Source organism: Macaca thibetana, chromosome 11 (genome assembly GCF_024542745.1).
Source record: "Macaca thibetana thibetana isolate TM-01 chromosome 11, ASM2454274v1, whole genome shotgun sequence".
Lineage (NCBI taxonomy): Eukaryota > Metazoa > Chordata > Mammalia > Primates > Cercopithecidae > Macaca > Macaca thibetana.
Genome location: NC_065588.1, coordinates 68,464,128 through 68,479,540, shown reverse-complemented (window position 1 = coordinate 68,479,540; position 15,413 = coordinate 68,464,128). Strand labels below are relative to the sequence as shown.

At 39.4% G+C, this 15,413-nt stretch overlaps 1 protein-coding gene and 1 long non-coding RNA gene across 4 annotated transcripts in view; one reads left to right on the top strand and one right to left on the bottom strand.

The window, feature by feature from the left end:
- TRHDE (thyrotropin releasing hormone degrading enzyme) overlaps nt 1-1,654 on the bottom strand; it is a 420,293-nt gene extending 418,639 nt beyond the window's left edge. For both annotated transcript variants that reach the window (XM_050749271.1, XM_050749272.1), the window contains exon 1: nt 636-1,654. In XM_050749271.1, the coding sequence (XP_050605228.1) occupies nt 636-1,546 (911 nt within the window). In that variant the 5' untranslated portion in view covers nt 1,547-1,654. The remainder of the gene's footprint in view (nt 1-635) is intronic.
- Nucleotides 1,655-2,281: 627 nt separating this feature from the next.
- The window catches only part of LOC126931260 (uncharacterized), a 38,087-nt gene continuing 24,955 nt past the window's right edge, over nt 2,282-15,413 (top strand). For both annotated transcript variants that reach the window (XR_007717810.1, XR_007717811.1), the window contains exons 1-2: nt 2,282-2,378; nt 11,315-11,361. This is a non-coding gene — a long non-coding RNA (uncharacterized LOC126931260). The remainder of the gene's footprint in view (nt 2,379-11,314; nt 11,362-15,413) is intronic.

The window sequence follows — 15,413 nt, the reverse complement described above, 5'->3', positions numbered from 1 at the left end:
GACCTTGGCAACCTCCACCCCCGTCCCGGTCCTCTCAGCCTATCTCTGAAAACCACTATTTTCACTCCGAAATTCAACTTGAAGTTTGGGGAAAGTTTACTCAGCCAAAGCCCATCCTCTGCTCTGCACCTGGCAGGGGACTACTAATAGGCAGGGGAGATGGGCATGTGAGGGCGGGGGTGGAGAACGGTGTGTCCCTGACCTGCCTTGACAAGCTAACCTGGATGCGCTGTTGTCTTGGCCTTCAGCGCCACGTATTTTCCCTCGACAGTAACTTGGCAAGCTTTTCATGTCACTCTGGCATCGCTCAGATTACCAGTTACCCTTCAGAAAAAGGGCCCTGCGTTTCAATGGCTAAGGAACTTTGACAGGAAGAGGAGAGGTCCTGACTAGAGGAGGGGGCGGCATTCATCTTTTGGCACCGGCGAGTCAGTTTGAGGAGTTGGCTGCAGTGAGACCTCAAGGCATCTGGGAGACCCCGGGGTTCTGACTGCCCTACCCCGCTTTCGTTTCCTTCCCCCACCCCTGGCTTCCCGAGTATTGGAAGCCAGCTGGGTCCCCGGGGTCGCAGGCCGCCCAGAGGTTCGAGCCGCGCGGCGGGGTGGGGCGGCGCGGGGCACCGCCTCCCTCCATACCTTCTCTCCCCGTGGAGCACATAGGAGCTGCGGAAGAAGCCCAGGAGCTCATTCTCGATGAGCGCGTTGTAGATAATCTTCAGATTGTAATTCCTCTGCGCGTCCAGTGTCCTATTCAGCACCACCACTAAGACCTGGGTTTGCGGGTAGAGGAAAAAACCGGCCACAGGGACAGCCCCAAACGCCCTGTCCTCAGCCAGCTGCACTTTCTCCACCGCCACTCGGGAAGCGTGCAGCACTACGTAGCGGGTGGCGTTCCGGCACGCGATCTCCACGTTGACCTCCCCGGAGAAGGTGAAGTTCTCCATGAAGGCGGTGAGCATCAGATTGTAGTGCAGCGGCTTCAGGTGGCCCGACAGGCGCAGCTGCGTCCACGGCTGCCACGGCTCCCGCTCCTCCTCCGACGGCTGCTGGGCCGACGGGGTCCCCGGACTGGCCACCCCACCCGCCTCAGGCTGCAAGGAGTCCCCGCCCGCGTGGTGGTTGCGCCGGGCCGATCCGGGGAGGCTCCCGTTGCCGCCGCCCTCCGGAAAGCCTGCGGGGCCACCTTCGGCGCCTGGCGTGGCACTCGCCCCGCACTCGTCGAAGCGCAGGCTGAGCAGCACGGCAAGCATGGTGACCGCGAGCAGTGCCACGAGGGACACGGCGAAGGCTAGCACAAGCCGCTTGTGTACCGCGATGTGGCGCTCCGTGGTGCGGGGTCGCACTCCCACTGAGTCTGCCCACGGGTCGGAGAGCCCCCTGCCGCCAGCGCGAAGCGCGGCGTCGTCTTCCCCCATCCTGGCCGCGAAGGGTGAGCTGCTCTTCTCGGCCCCCTCCTCCTCCTCCTCCTTCTTCTTCTTCCTCTTCTTTTTCTTCTTCTTCTTTTTCTTCTCCTCCTCTTGCTCCCCCAGCTCGCCGTCCAGGGCCATCACACCGCCTCCTCCTCCTCCCCCGCCCCCTCCGGCACCCCCCGCGGGCGGGCCGCGCGGGCCACCGCCAGAGCAGGCATCGGAGAGCGCACGCGGGCCGAGGGCGCGCTACTGGGGATGCTGGCCCGGGTTCTTTTAAGACGGGTTCTGGCCACAAGCGACGGCAGCTTTCGCGACCCCCATCAGCCCCGCCTCACTCCGGACACTGGCTGCCGAGGCGCCGGGCTGCGAGCTCTGGGACGCGCCTAACTTGGAAAGCGTCTTGCTTGCCCAGCGCGCGCTACTTCTCGGGCGAGCACCCTGCGCCGGGGCACATGCTGCCCCCGCCCCTGCGCGCCTGCGGCTCCCGGCTCTCCCTCCCCTGCGCCGCGCTCTCGCCTCGCTTTCCGCGGGAGCCTTCCAACCGGTCCTGGGGAGAAGGACGGGAGCTGTGGGAAGAGCGAGGGTGTAGAGAGGGAAGTTAGGGCTTCCGCTTTCTCCCCCCAACTCCAGCGGCGGCGTTCAGTCCTCTGGGTGGAATGTGCTCTCAGCGGCAGTGACGGCGGCCACAGCACTGGAGGCACCCGAGCCATACACCCTGCAGCTGGAGAGGAAAGGATGGCCGAGGTGGGAGAGACTAGAGTGAACCAGCAGGAGGAAGTCCTAGGGCCGCGAAGCTACGGCGGAGATCTGTCCTGGAAAAGCCTTCTCCACCCTGGGCACTTTAAGCGGCGGTGGTGGCAAACAGCAGGAGGTTGCAGACCCGACAGCGAGCCTGCCTCATTCCAGTCTTGCTCTGCCCTCCGGAGATGACAAGTGAGAAAGAAGTGTCCGGCTGGGCCATCCCCTTCAGGTAGATGAAGCTCTGGGTTTGCTCCATATCCCCAGGGGGAGAGCCGAAGTGCGTATGTGCGAGCGCGTGTGCATGTGTGTGCGCGTGTGTGCGTGTGTATATATACACGGGCTCCGGGTTTAGATTGCCAGGGCTACTCCAGCTGCATTGAGGGACTGAAACTCCCCGAGAAAGGCAAAGGAGAGAGAGAGCGCGCGAGGAGGCAGGAAAGGCGGGAGGGAGGGGAGCGACTGAGCGGCAGAGGCAGGCACTGGGAGATTAGAGAGCTTTTCTCCGCTCTGTCACACCAGACACCCACAGCCACAGAGGGGGTTGCTGAGCCGCCTGCAAGAAGTACATTGTAAATCTTTAGCGCAACAAGCCCCACAGTCACCCCTCTTCCTGACTCCTTAGCCCCACCGCGCTCCACGGAGAGATCCTAGGAGCCTTTGGCTATTAGCATAGAGAGCAAAAGAAGATCCTGCTAGGGAGATGTGGCTGTGTCAGATTTCACATCAAGCTCGCCAGAGGATTTGGAGGATTGTATGTAAATTGAAATAAATTCTCCAAAACCTGACTGCATACATTACATTATACTGTGCGATGTGTCCAGGTGTGCAGTACTAAAATAATGCTTAGCAATGAAGCATTAAAATCCTCCGGAAGTAAAGGCCAAAGCAAGGTGATGTTTTCCCCATAGGATAATTTCCATCTTTAGATTGGGGAAATGATTAAAACACAATGCCTACAGTGTAACATTCAGGACCAAAAGCTTGAGACTGAGAAAAGCTGGGCTATGAGCTTAGTAGAACAGTAAACGAATACATTCCATGATTGGTCAGTTTTTCATTTCACCTAGCCATAATTACTTTCTTGCAGCTTTCCAGTGTTACCATGAACATTGTTTAAACTTTGTTAGGATAGTTATCAATAGACAGTTTGCTGACAGCAGGCAGCGTCAAAATAGGTTCATAGCCCATTGGCTGGTTATGGACTCTTGTCTGAGTATATTGGAGTTTAAAATTATAGTGCAGAGTATGTATAAATATGTAGGATATCCAACCCTCAGAATTTGTGTGAAGAACTCTAATTGGAACAATATTCAGAAAACAGCCACCCCAAAGGTGACAGCTAAGAAGCAGGAGTCTCCAGTGTTTAATAAAACAAAGTGTGATTGGCTTATGGGTTAATTAAAAAAGTGAATAATAGAAAGAAAATGAGGTAATTCCTTTTTACATGTTTCTTTCATGTCTTCAAATCTTGAAGGCATTTTACAAATCATGTCTATAGCTATTTTCTTACAAAAAGAAACAGTTAATGCTTCTGGCTTTGGAGTACTGAAAATAGGCAATTAAAATATTGTGTTTGCCTTTAAAAGCTTGACCAAAGAGACCGATTACACATTAACCTTAGCCTGATAACCTCTAAAAACACAGCCCTGCTCGAGGAAGCCCTTTTTCATTTATCCCCAGATGGGATACATGCTTAATGCCATGCATTCTAAATGTCCATTTGAATCATTTTTAAATGATGATGAAAATAAGTGCCAGGGTGGGATTTTTTAAGCATGTTGTATGTGGGCCGTTAGCAACAGACCAAGGGAAATGCCACATTCTGTTCAAGTTACTTTTTTCTGCTCTGTTTTTAAATGTCTGTGCTCTTGCTGTCCATATGCATCTGGCTATATGCATTTTAAGAGTTGAAGAGTTGGGGTTCCTTGGTTTGTTTTCACAGAATCAGGAACTATAGTGCAAGCAAGTAAGAGGAGCCCTGAGATCCTTAGCAGGTCACCATACTTCTCTGACTTTAGGGTTTTAAACTGGTAATTCAGTATTACTGATCCAATATCCATGGATTTAGTGCATTTGTTTATCAGAGGCTTCTGGAATCCTCCCCGGGAGTCTAAGAACCACTGCCTAAAGGAAGAAGTTACCCACTAAGGGATCTTTAAGACTTTCTCTTTCTAAAACCTTAGTCAAGAAAAGATTCAAAGAAGGCTTTTTCTGTTTGTCTTTTTTTGAAAATGTGTACAAATTTGTGGGATACATGAGAAATTTTGTTACATGCACATAATGTGTAGTGATCAAGTCAGGGTATTTAAGGTGTCCATCACCTGAGTATAATGCATTTTTGCAAGGTATAGTTACCCTATTCTGCTGTCAAACATTGAACAGCTAGATTCCTTCTGTCTTCCTGTATGTTTGTACCCTTTAACCCAGTTCTCTTCATCTTTCCCCTTTCCCTCACTCATGGTCTCAGTCTGTTATCTCTTTCCTCTCTTTACCTCCATCTATTCTTCTTTGTATTTTATCAATGTGTGTATGTACTTCTGAAAATTACTACAAGGAAAGTCTCAAATATTTCTTACTAGCTCATGGATTCCCCTTAAATGTAACTTTGCATAATAAAACTTACTATCAGGATCAAATAGGTAAATATTTCCTCCTTTCATATCAGTGTTACAAAGGTTTTCAGTGAGTTTTCTTTTTTTAATTTCTGAAAGTATATAGCACACTTTCCCAAAGAAGCAAGCACTTTAGTAAAATAATTTTTAAATATTATTTTTCTACAAAATGTTCATTCTACCTTCAAAGCAAAAGTGGAGGGGTGAAATTTCAGAGTATGTACCTCAGAAAAATGTTAAAGACATAATTTACTAATATTCCTTTTTAAAGTTGTTTTCAGTGTTATAGGTCACTAGATTCGAGATAGGTTTGATTTTGCCAATACTAGAGCCATGTGGTGCTGTAAACAAGGAAATTAAACTTCCCAAAGTACCTGATGCTTCTCTCAGAAACATGTTTATTTGTTAGGAGAATTTCATGATTACTTTATTTAGCTAATAAATATCACTAAAGTCATGATGTGGCCATATTTGATTCAGGGGTTTGTAAAAGCAAAAATTATCTGAATATTTAATATACAGGAGGCCAAACAGAAGTTGTTTTTAATAAAATCTACACCTTGGTCCTGAAATGATCAAAATGAACTATCTTCAGTGAATGTATTGGCTTCAGGATCTCACTCTTTGATTGTTTACAATTTAACTGCCTTTTTTTCTTTTCTTTTCACACTGGGTGGTATATAGAAGCACATAGTTAGGTGTCCTTGGGTACTCAGTCTCTTCACATGTGAGTAAAACCTCATGTCCAGAAACAGCTTGGCTCGGGAGAAAGAGCTAGATCCTGATCACCTTCATCTTCCTCCATTGTCCTAACCCAGTTACTTAATGGACTCAATTTCTCAATGTGTTAATGTAAAGGAGTTAGATTTGGGGGTATCTTTCTGCTCTGGACTTCTGTGAAAAATATACAGAAGCTAATATACTACCCTCTTTATGTTCTCAAAAAATATTTAATTAATCTTCATGAGAAGCAAAAAAATAATTCAATTAAAAACTAAAACTTTAATGGGTAAATAAATTTAATAAAAGCACACTGTACTAGAAAAAGTACAGGAGAAACAAACAGATCTTACTATTCTGGCAGTCAAAACTAGGCTGATGTATCATATGAGAGGGATATGTTTCTGAAGACCTCCCTCAACTGGAAACCAATATGAAAAAAGAATGGTGAAGTTTCTGTTTAGCAGCTGAAGTGGTGCCGCCATGTGGCAATAGCAAAACAGCAGTTTGAAATTTGAAACTGATCATTTGATGAAATGTTTAATTTAGAGCAATTAACATTACTGCAAAGTTTATTAATATTTTTATATTGCAAACTTTCAAAATTTTATAACATTTGACCCACTTGATATTGTGGGGTTTCATATAAGAACTACCCTTCCAGACAGAACATTCCTCAAGATCTTGAAGATGAGGAAAGAATTATTTAAAATTAACTATAATTGAGATAGTGAAATTTCATGATTTCTGTAGTTTGTCACAACAATTAACACCTTCATTTAACTGTTAATTGTCTGACTTGTTATTTGAAAGGATTAATCTAAATGGAATTTACATCTAAATTTGATTATATCTTTTTACCTCATAAAAACCTGTGAAACCATGAATTTGTTTTTATCTTTTTTCATTTTTTATTTTTACTTTTTATTGGATTTATTTTAGAGATTAGGTCTCACTCTGTCGCCCAGGCTGGAGTGCAATGGTGTGATAAGAGCTCATTGCAGCCTCGTACTTGAAGTTGTTTTTAACAGAAATATTTCCTAACCTATTAATAGAATACTATGTGTTATTAGTCCCAGAAAAGTCTCCCGAGTATGTTTATACCAAGCTAGAACAAGCCTCACAGCATAAAATGGATATCTCTAGAGAACAAATGTAAGGAAAAGAGTGACCAAATAATTCAAGTGTCATTTCCAATTTTAGCATTACATGTTATATCCAAAGAGAGAATTAGTATCTCAAGAAAGTTATATCATTATTTGAGGGGCTCTAATGCTAGGTTAAAACGCTTTAGCATTCACTCTAGACTCTTTGGTTTATGACTTCTATAAGAAAGCTCTATAAAAAGGCAAAGTATATATCATGGAAATGTTTACAATTTGTTCATGAAACATGCAAGCATAATATAGACCAAAGTCTACAAACAATAGGAATTAAGTATTGTTCCGGAAATGTTTCCATTGAACTAGTTAATTTGTCTAGTCACTCAAGAAATTGAAATAGTGAATATACTCCTATAATTGCTACCATGAACTTAAATTGCTCACATCCACGTTTCCAGATAAATATGGCAGGAAGAATTAATGAAAATAATAATAATCACTAAGATTTTTCAAGGGCTTAACTTGTGCCAAGTATTTGTGTAAGCATTTTATGCTGTCTTATGTAATCATGAAAATCACTGCCTTCAGGTCAATGCTATTATTTCTTCCACTTGACAAATCAGGAAACTGAGGCTAAAAAAGATTAAATATCTTGGCCAGAGTCATTTAATTAGTAGATGGCAGAGCTGGAATTCAAAGCCAGCAGGTCATTTCATTACCTTTACACTTAACCTTTATGTCATACTCCTTCCTGAAAGATAAGCCAAATATGAACTATCCAATTGCATAATGAATACTTGCTACATAAATTATGAAGTCAGTGCCAGGCACTATGCTAGTGATGTATCACTGAAGCAAACATGCCTGGTCTATACTCTCCTTGGAGAGGACAGTGCCTAGTACATGATAAGTGCTACGTGTTTGTTGAATAAATGAAGAGAGAATAATCTAGTATGACCCTGAACAGATAAATAATTATAATTTTGTAAGATAATGATAAAAAGAAAACTCGACAACATTATTACTCCTGGATTGGGAACTAAGTAATTGAAAGAGTTGACTATAGCTTATTTTCATACTGCAGAATAAGCAGTTTACATGCTTTAGGAATCTTACCTCTTCAATGAATCCAAAAATATATATTTAACCCAGGCTTATTTGACAGCACAAATTTACATAATTTGAATGGTGCCTCACCTATTTCAAACCATGAAAAGTATCTGCTTGAAAGGCACAATAGACAAATATTAATGTAAAGTCACGTAAAGACATCTCCTGCTTTATTTCATCCACATGTATCTTCTAGTCCACGTACTTTTTTCTGTCTTCCAATCATTTATTTCCCATTCTTTCATTTAATAATAAAATATTGTTTATCATTTAAAAACTTTGCTTACTACAGATAGATTCTGCTTACTACATACATGTTTTTCAATATAGCTGTTTAAATGAGGTAATTACAGTATTTTCTTGAATCTGAGTAACAAGTGATTATTATAAATGGGTTGATGAAGACACATTGGAAGAAATATGGTGAAATTTTTCTTTTAGATAATGAAATATCACTAGTATTGAGGTCATATAGCTGTATGTAAAATTTAAAACCTAATTTTGAACTACAGTGTTTTCTTATTTTTAATGATATATAACATAATATAAAATATATATAGTTTTGCTAAGTGAGGATTCTGGTCAAAGATACAGTCATGTTAACATGAGAAACACCCCTTCTGTTAGAGAATAGATCACAATATGTGTATATATAGCAAATATACAACAATAATTACAATTGTTTTATTTTAAAACCTCACTGAATTCCTACTTTCAAACTACGGAAAAAAGATGTATTCTGATTTTTTTCTTCAGGTACTAGATCTGTACATAAATAATATATTTTCTTAATCGTGAACTGAAAAATAGCTCTTCTTTGGGGGGAGGGGGGATCCATGCCTTTTCGTTGCTTATATTCAGAGATGTTTGCTAGAAAACTACCAGTTTCTTCCACCACATGACACTATAAGAATCCTTCATGACGCTATAAGAAACCTCTTTAATTTCAGGGTTACACACCAAGGCTACACCAGCATCATATCATTTTTTCTTTCTCTGTACATGTTTTCCTGAGAGTATATTGTCCCATTCACATCCCTATATAGGCTCTGAAGTTACTCTCCAGGTGCCTTGAAAGTTAGGTGAAAAATGTATTTGGGGATCCAAGAATTAGTCCTGAAGTTCAAACAATTAGACTTTGGCTAAAATGGCTTTTTCTTGGTCATTAAAAAATTTATTTGTATGCTATAATTACAAATACTAAATCTAAATATGTTAGTATGCTTTGTATTATAAAGTTAAATATGTTGGGTCTTTTCTTTTACATTTATATTAACAACATTAAGCACTAGGCACTATACAAAAGATAAAAGAGAAACAGAGTTTATAACCAAATAATAATCATGGAATCTGTATCTGGAAAGAGATATAACTTTCCTACAAAATAACTACACAAAAAGTTCAATTACTAATTCTTGAAAATAGCCAGCTGCTTGATGGAATGAAACTTTTGGATCTAGAACAGTCTCTATTAAAAAAAAAAAAAACAATGAACCTAAAGATGACTGTTTTGGGTTATCAGCATATTAAAATTTGGTATCACTTTATGAAATAAATTTAATTCTCATAATAGAATTGATGTAATATCTAACTTGCCTGTGATCTTCACTTTTGTCACTTTTCTCTTTGGTGCCACCTTGTGGGTCAGCCAGTAACAATACATATATAGGGTTTGGAGGGTTTTTAGGTTTTTAACTGTGCTTGTATTAAAGTTAGACTTACAAAGAAATGTGATACAATTCATATGTGAGGCAATTTTGTTTGTTTTCTCAGAGAAGCAACCACTTCACAAGAAGATTCTGAAGTTGGCCATTTTGAACCCCAGAACAGTTTCTCATAGATTAGAAATATTGGAATCTGCACAGAAATCGATATTCATTTACAAGATCATCAAACTTATCTTGCATAACATAAGTGGCAAGCTCTGACTTGTGATTTTTTCATAAGAAAAATGTTTTTTAACTCAGTATCATCATTTCTACAAGTGTCCCATGATAATTGATTCTAGGTGATTTGAAACACTGTTTAGTCCTGTTTTAGAAAAAGCTCCTGTATCTGATTTAGTCTCATATGCAGCTTACTTCTAACATCAGATTGAATTTGCATTGAGTTACCTTACTCAGTTTGTTTTTTAATTATGTTGCACTTACAAGGGAATAAGGAAAAGTCAGTATAGTGTGTTGAAATGTCTTTTTTAATTGGGACACACAGGAAATGTGTTACAGGTTCCCAAACCTTCTTCATGTATTAGACATGTTATAATAATCTTTTGAATAGCCAAGTGAAAAGGAATGGTTTCACCTGAACATGTTAGAATTTATTGCTACATTTTTGTGTGTTGTGGTGGAGAAATAAATTTTTAAATTGCATTTATGGAGTCATTTCAGAACAAGTAGAAATCATATGTAATCTGGCCACTTTGAATGTGTAAGTGTTTGTATCTGAACTCCTCCTGCCCTATTAAGAGTTGAAGGTTGTACTATATGTTACTCAAAAAGTAATTTTCCCCGGATGTGCAATAAGGCCTCAGATTTGACCTATAACCTGAATGTCATAAGCTATCCATTATCTATGCTGGAAGCACACCACCAACAACAAAAAAATTTTAAGTATTTTTATAGGCTTGCTAAAATCCGATTATAGAACCAAGGCAGTCAAATACCACGAGTAAGACTGCAGAAACTCTAGAATTTAACTCCCTAGTTATTCTTAATGAGCGAATACTATGCTTTGTGTCTAAAAGCAATGTATTACACTTTCCAATTCAGAAAATGCATTTTAATTGTTATACCCATTGATACATCAATCTGTCCATGACATTCTGACATATATATACAGTTTCCTATGGATTTGGTATAGGAGCAAATTAAAAGATACACTAGAATGGTAACATTTAATCTATAATCCTCCATTTAACCTTTATGTGGCTGTCACTGAACAAGTCCTGTTTTTAGCGTTGAACCAAAAAACAAAAACAAAAACAACAAAAGCATGCACACACACTAGAGAAAGTGTGTTTTTTAACCTGGAGACCGTGAAAAAGTTTTGACCATTCCCCCACCCCCATGCTTCAACTTTAGCTTTGATAGTGAGAGTATGTCTTCCTTCAGTTTAAGTTGAACATACTTCTGCATAAGACCCTCCAGAAAGCCTCTTGAACACATACAGTTTTGGGGGCAATAGGGACTGAACTATGTATAAATACGTGATACCTCAGCACACAATTCCTGGGATAAATTTTATCCTCTTCTCATTTTTATTCTTGTTAACTACATGGGGTTTTTTAAACAAGTTACCAGAAGCAAAACACATTTTACCTTTACTCTGATACATGTTTCAAATTAAGCAGATCCTAATTAATTGGGTTACATTATATAACAATAGCCTTTTTAATATAATATGGTTTTTATGATCTCTCTTTTGTTTTTCTTAAAATGAGACCGCACTAAAGATTTTCTTGATATTTCTGAGAATTTCATTTTCAGTTTCAAGAAATTATTTATTCATTTAATCTTTCAATGTGGAAAAGTAATGAATACTGATTCATTTTTAGAAGCGCTAACATTCAACTAGGTAAACTTCATATGTGATGGCTATTAATGTTCTCTTTCATCTTCTAGACAGAAAATCAAAGCTATTTAAAGTAAAGGATTTGTTTCAAATCAATGTACGTCTACAAGTTAACATTAATGTTTACAAACACTTCCTGTGATCATTGTGTCTTATTTGGGTGTATATATGTCTTTATATCTATCTGTAAAGATGTAGTTGCAAGTAGATGAGAGACGAATGTTCATGTTTCTATATAGTCTGAACAAAAGTGTTATCACTATGCTAACCTGCAGTGTTATAAAATGCACCAGTAGCTCTTTGTGCCACTCCTTCATTTTCAGTGGTTACCAAGATAGTCAAATTAAACTGCTGATGTGATAATCATCCAAATATTTAATTCTAACACTAGGCTTATAGACTCTTTCTATTTCTATGAGATTTACCTATAGTAGATTTCTGTTTAATGTTCAATGTTCTATAGCAGTTTCCTTTTAAATGTTCAGAGCAGGAGCTATACCCTCTAGGATGTGCAAATAATCAAGTCTTAGCAACATTATAAAATATAATCCACATTATGAATCAAACAGAATGAGACTTCAGATCTGATTGCCTAAGGCTCAAAATGTTAATGCTCCTGAAACACCTTGTACATATTAGCTAGTTGAAATTGCATTAAAACAAGAGAACGAATTGTAGTCTTGACCTCAGTCTCACTTCACCAGTCTTTGCCTGCTACTGCCAGCCTGAGAGGGGAGCTTCTGCTCTGTAGATGGATGGACAGCTGCTGATCTTCACCTCCTGTCTGTTCCCACAATTCTAAAAGAATTAGGCCTGAGGAACTTTATCTTCTGGTGTTCTATTGTGAACTGACTTTATTAAATTTTTTCCAAAGTTCAACGTTCTTCAGTTCTTTCTTGGGAGTGCAAATTGAAGAGAGACAGAGTCAGTTCCAAATGAACTGAAATTGTTTTGTAAAAAATTAATTCAAACAATAATGCCATGGAAGAGCACTTTGAATTTTTCAATTCCCAGGCTATTGATTCTAAAAAAGAAACAATTCCAAATTATCCACATGCTCTCATTTATTAGTCTAGAGCTCTTGCCCAAAGAATTATTTGCCAAGGTAATATATAGAACATCAGGATGATTTACTTGCTTTTCTAATACCGTTTTGCCCACAAACTCTATGGAACTGAAAGCATGTCAGCAGCAAAAGAAGGTCCACTAGCAGCTATAAAAGAGAGCTCACTAATGAACAATAAATATCTAAAAGTAAAGGGAAAGGAGCTGAATTCCATTTTCAAAAGCCAAACTTCTGCAGTAGGTAAATATCACAGATAGCATTGCTTATTATTTATAATCACCAAGAGTAATTTATCATTTATTTAAATCCTCAAAATATGTCGCTGCCAGCCACATTTCCACCTGCAGAAAAGTTTGTTATGACTGCCTGGTTTTGTAAAGTCCAGACAACTTTACACTAAACTTAATAACGTTCATTTACTCAAAAGCTGTTCTAAAATTGTGTAGTTGATGAACACTAAATGAAAGTTAGTGCTTTAACTGAAAGATAATTTTCTATACCCTTTGGAGTCCAGTCCAGTACCATCAAGATCTGGGAAAATACAACTAGTAAGCACTTTGACTTTTTCTCAGAAAATCATTATCTACTTCCTTCATACTTACTTAACATCTCAAGAAGAGGAAAGAAAGGCGGGGGAGGGGAAATATCTAAAATTTTAATCTAAATCTTTCTTAAACTGTACCTTTCAAATACATAAAATACTGTGTGAAAGGGCTGTAAAAAGTAGTATCTAGTAATGACTTCCAACTCTATAACTTGGTATAAGCCTTATGGAGAGTAATTTACCAACGGCTGTCAAAATTCACAAATCTAAAGACTGTAGCAAGACTCTTGAGATACCTTGTAACTATTGGCATGATTCTCTTCTACTAGAATGAAAGTTTCTTAGAGGGCAGGAAACACATATGTTCATTTCTGTATCCACAGAGCAAGCAAAGATTCTGAGACATACTGTTCTTCATATGCATATTTTGAATGAATGAAGGCTCCATTTGGTCGTATTTATCATCAGCTTCTTGGCCCTTACTACTCCCTTCTCTCATTTAAAGCTTGTGTCCTCTTCCTTGCCCAGCACTCTTTTGGTTGCATACCTGATAAGGGTGCTCTTCAGCTTGGCCTCCTTTGACTTTATTCCTCCCCTGTTCTACTTTTAGAGTCTCAATAAACTCTTATTTCTTATAGTGGAAAAATGCATTTATAAATCAAGACTGTGCACTGAATTTGCTCATTGCTGCTCAGGTGTTGTTGCTCCCATGTCCAGTTGCTCCCAGTGAGCCACTCTATTGGAGTTGGTCCCACAGCCAAGACCCTACTCTTCCCTAGCTCTAGCCTAGAAACTTGTCACCAGAGCATTAATCTACATTTTAGAGAGGATTGTCTACCAAAAAGAACTGCATCATTTTTCCTGAATAAATAATATGTTCTAGAATCAGTGTGTGATCCTCTCAGCTTCCTTGTTGGAAACCAAATGATGGTTCTCCTGGAGAAATAATTCAACTAAATGTTGAAACAATTTAGGCTGTACAATAGAGTCATACTTGACAGAAGAGTTAGATTTTGAAATCAGCATATAAGGTAAGAAGTACCTAATGTCAAATTTGCACTTGAAAAAAAAATTCCTAAACTGTGTACACTTCGCATTAAACCATGATTTTGCAGATCCATTCCTATACAGCAACATTTATATATAGATGTGCATAGAAAGTATGTGCCATCTTACAATATTTTCAGTATTTTAATTAAGTTGAATTTGAATAAATAAAACACTCACATGCTATAACTCGGCTGTTTTAAGAACACTGCTACCAATTCACTACTATGTTTACGTGATGCCTAAATAGGCAGCCAATGCAGAAAGGTCAGTTAGAAAATGATGCCAATGCTTGCTTTTCTTTCTTTCCATTGAAAGGGTGCCGGTGAGTGTCAGGGTCCACACAAACTGGGAGCTGGAGTGGGCATGAAGGCAGTTTGACGGGAGTCAGGGTCTACGGAGGGAGGGCTGCTGAGCAGGGCAGAGACCTGGTAGAATCAGATGCTTGGCTCCTCACAGGGAGTCCACTTTCCTAATGCTGGAGAAGGTACAAACATGGAAAGAGGAAAAGTTGAGGTGAATGATGTGGTATTAGATTGCAGTTGGAAGAGTGGATATATAAGTATATATGACATGTAAATAAACATGGATGTAAGGGTCTGTCTGTATGTATCCATTGAAGGAACCTGGGAGCAACAATGCCTGAGCAGCACTGAGCAAATTTAATGCCTGGTCTTGATTTCTAAATGCATCTTTCCACTGTAAGAAACAAGAGTTTATTGAGACTCTAAAAGTAGAACAAGGGAAGAATAAGGAGCTTTGAACATGTTGGGTCAGAAGGTAAGAAAGTTCTCAGAAAAACAATGAGAACATGACCAAATAATCCAGGAGCCACCTTGAAGGAGCTCCTACTGACCAAATCTGGAAAAACTTAAGCATAAAAATAAGTAATGAGAATAATGGGATTATAATCCACTGCATAAAGAGGAACCCATGAATCCACAATTATATAATAAGTAAATAGGTAAATGGGAAGAAGATAAACAGTTAAGAGATTGGGTAAGAGATTATTTCCTAAATTAGAATGCCAAGTAATAAATACAAAAGGAATTCAAGCAAGACATCAATAAATGCTAAAATTAGTGGATGAAAGTGAGATGAGAAACATAATTTTACAGAGCTTCAAAGTATCTTTCTACAAAATGTTTAATTACAAAGGGAGAAAAAGTTAATGTTATAGTGGAGAAACCTAACAGACATTATCTGATGAAGTGATCAAAGTTAACACTCCCAGTAATTGGAAAAATCAATATCATATGTCACTTAATCAAATGCAATGAGAAAAACACAATGTCACTTCTCTAAAATTTATAACCCAGTTATAATCAAGAGGAAACATCGGACAACAGAAATTTGGAGAACTTCTATTGAATAACTGACCTTCAAAAATGTCAAGGTCATGAAAGTCAACTAGAGATTGGAGAACTCATTCAGACTAACAGAAGGTAGAGAGACATGGCAGATAATGGAGTGTAATGTCTTCTCCTGAACT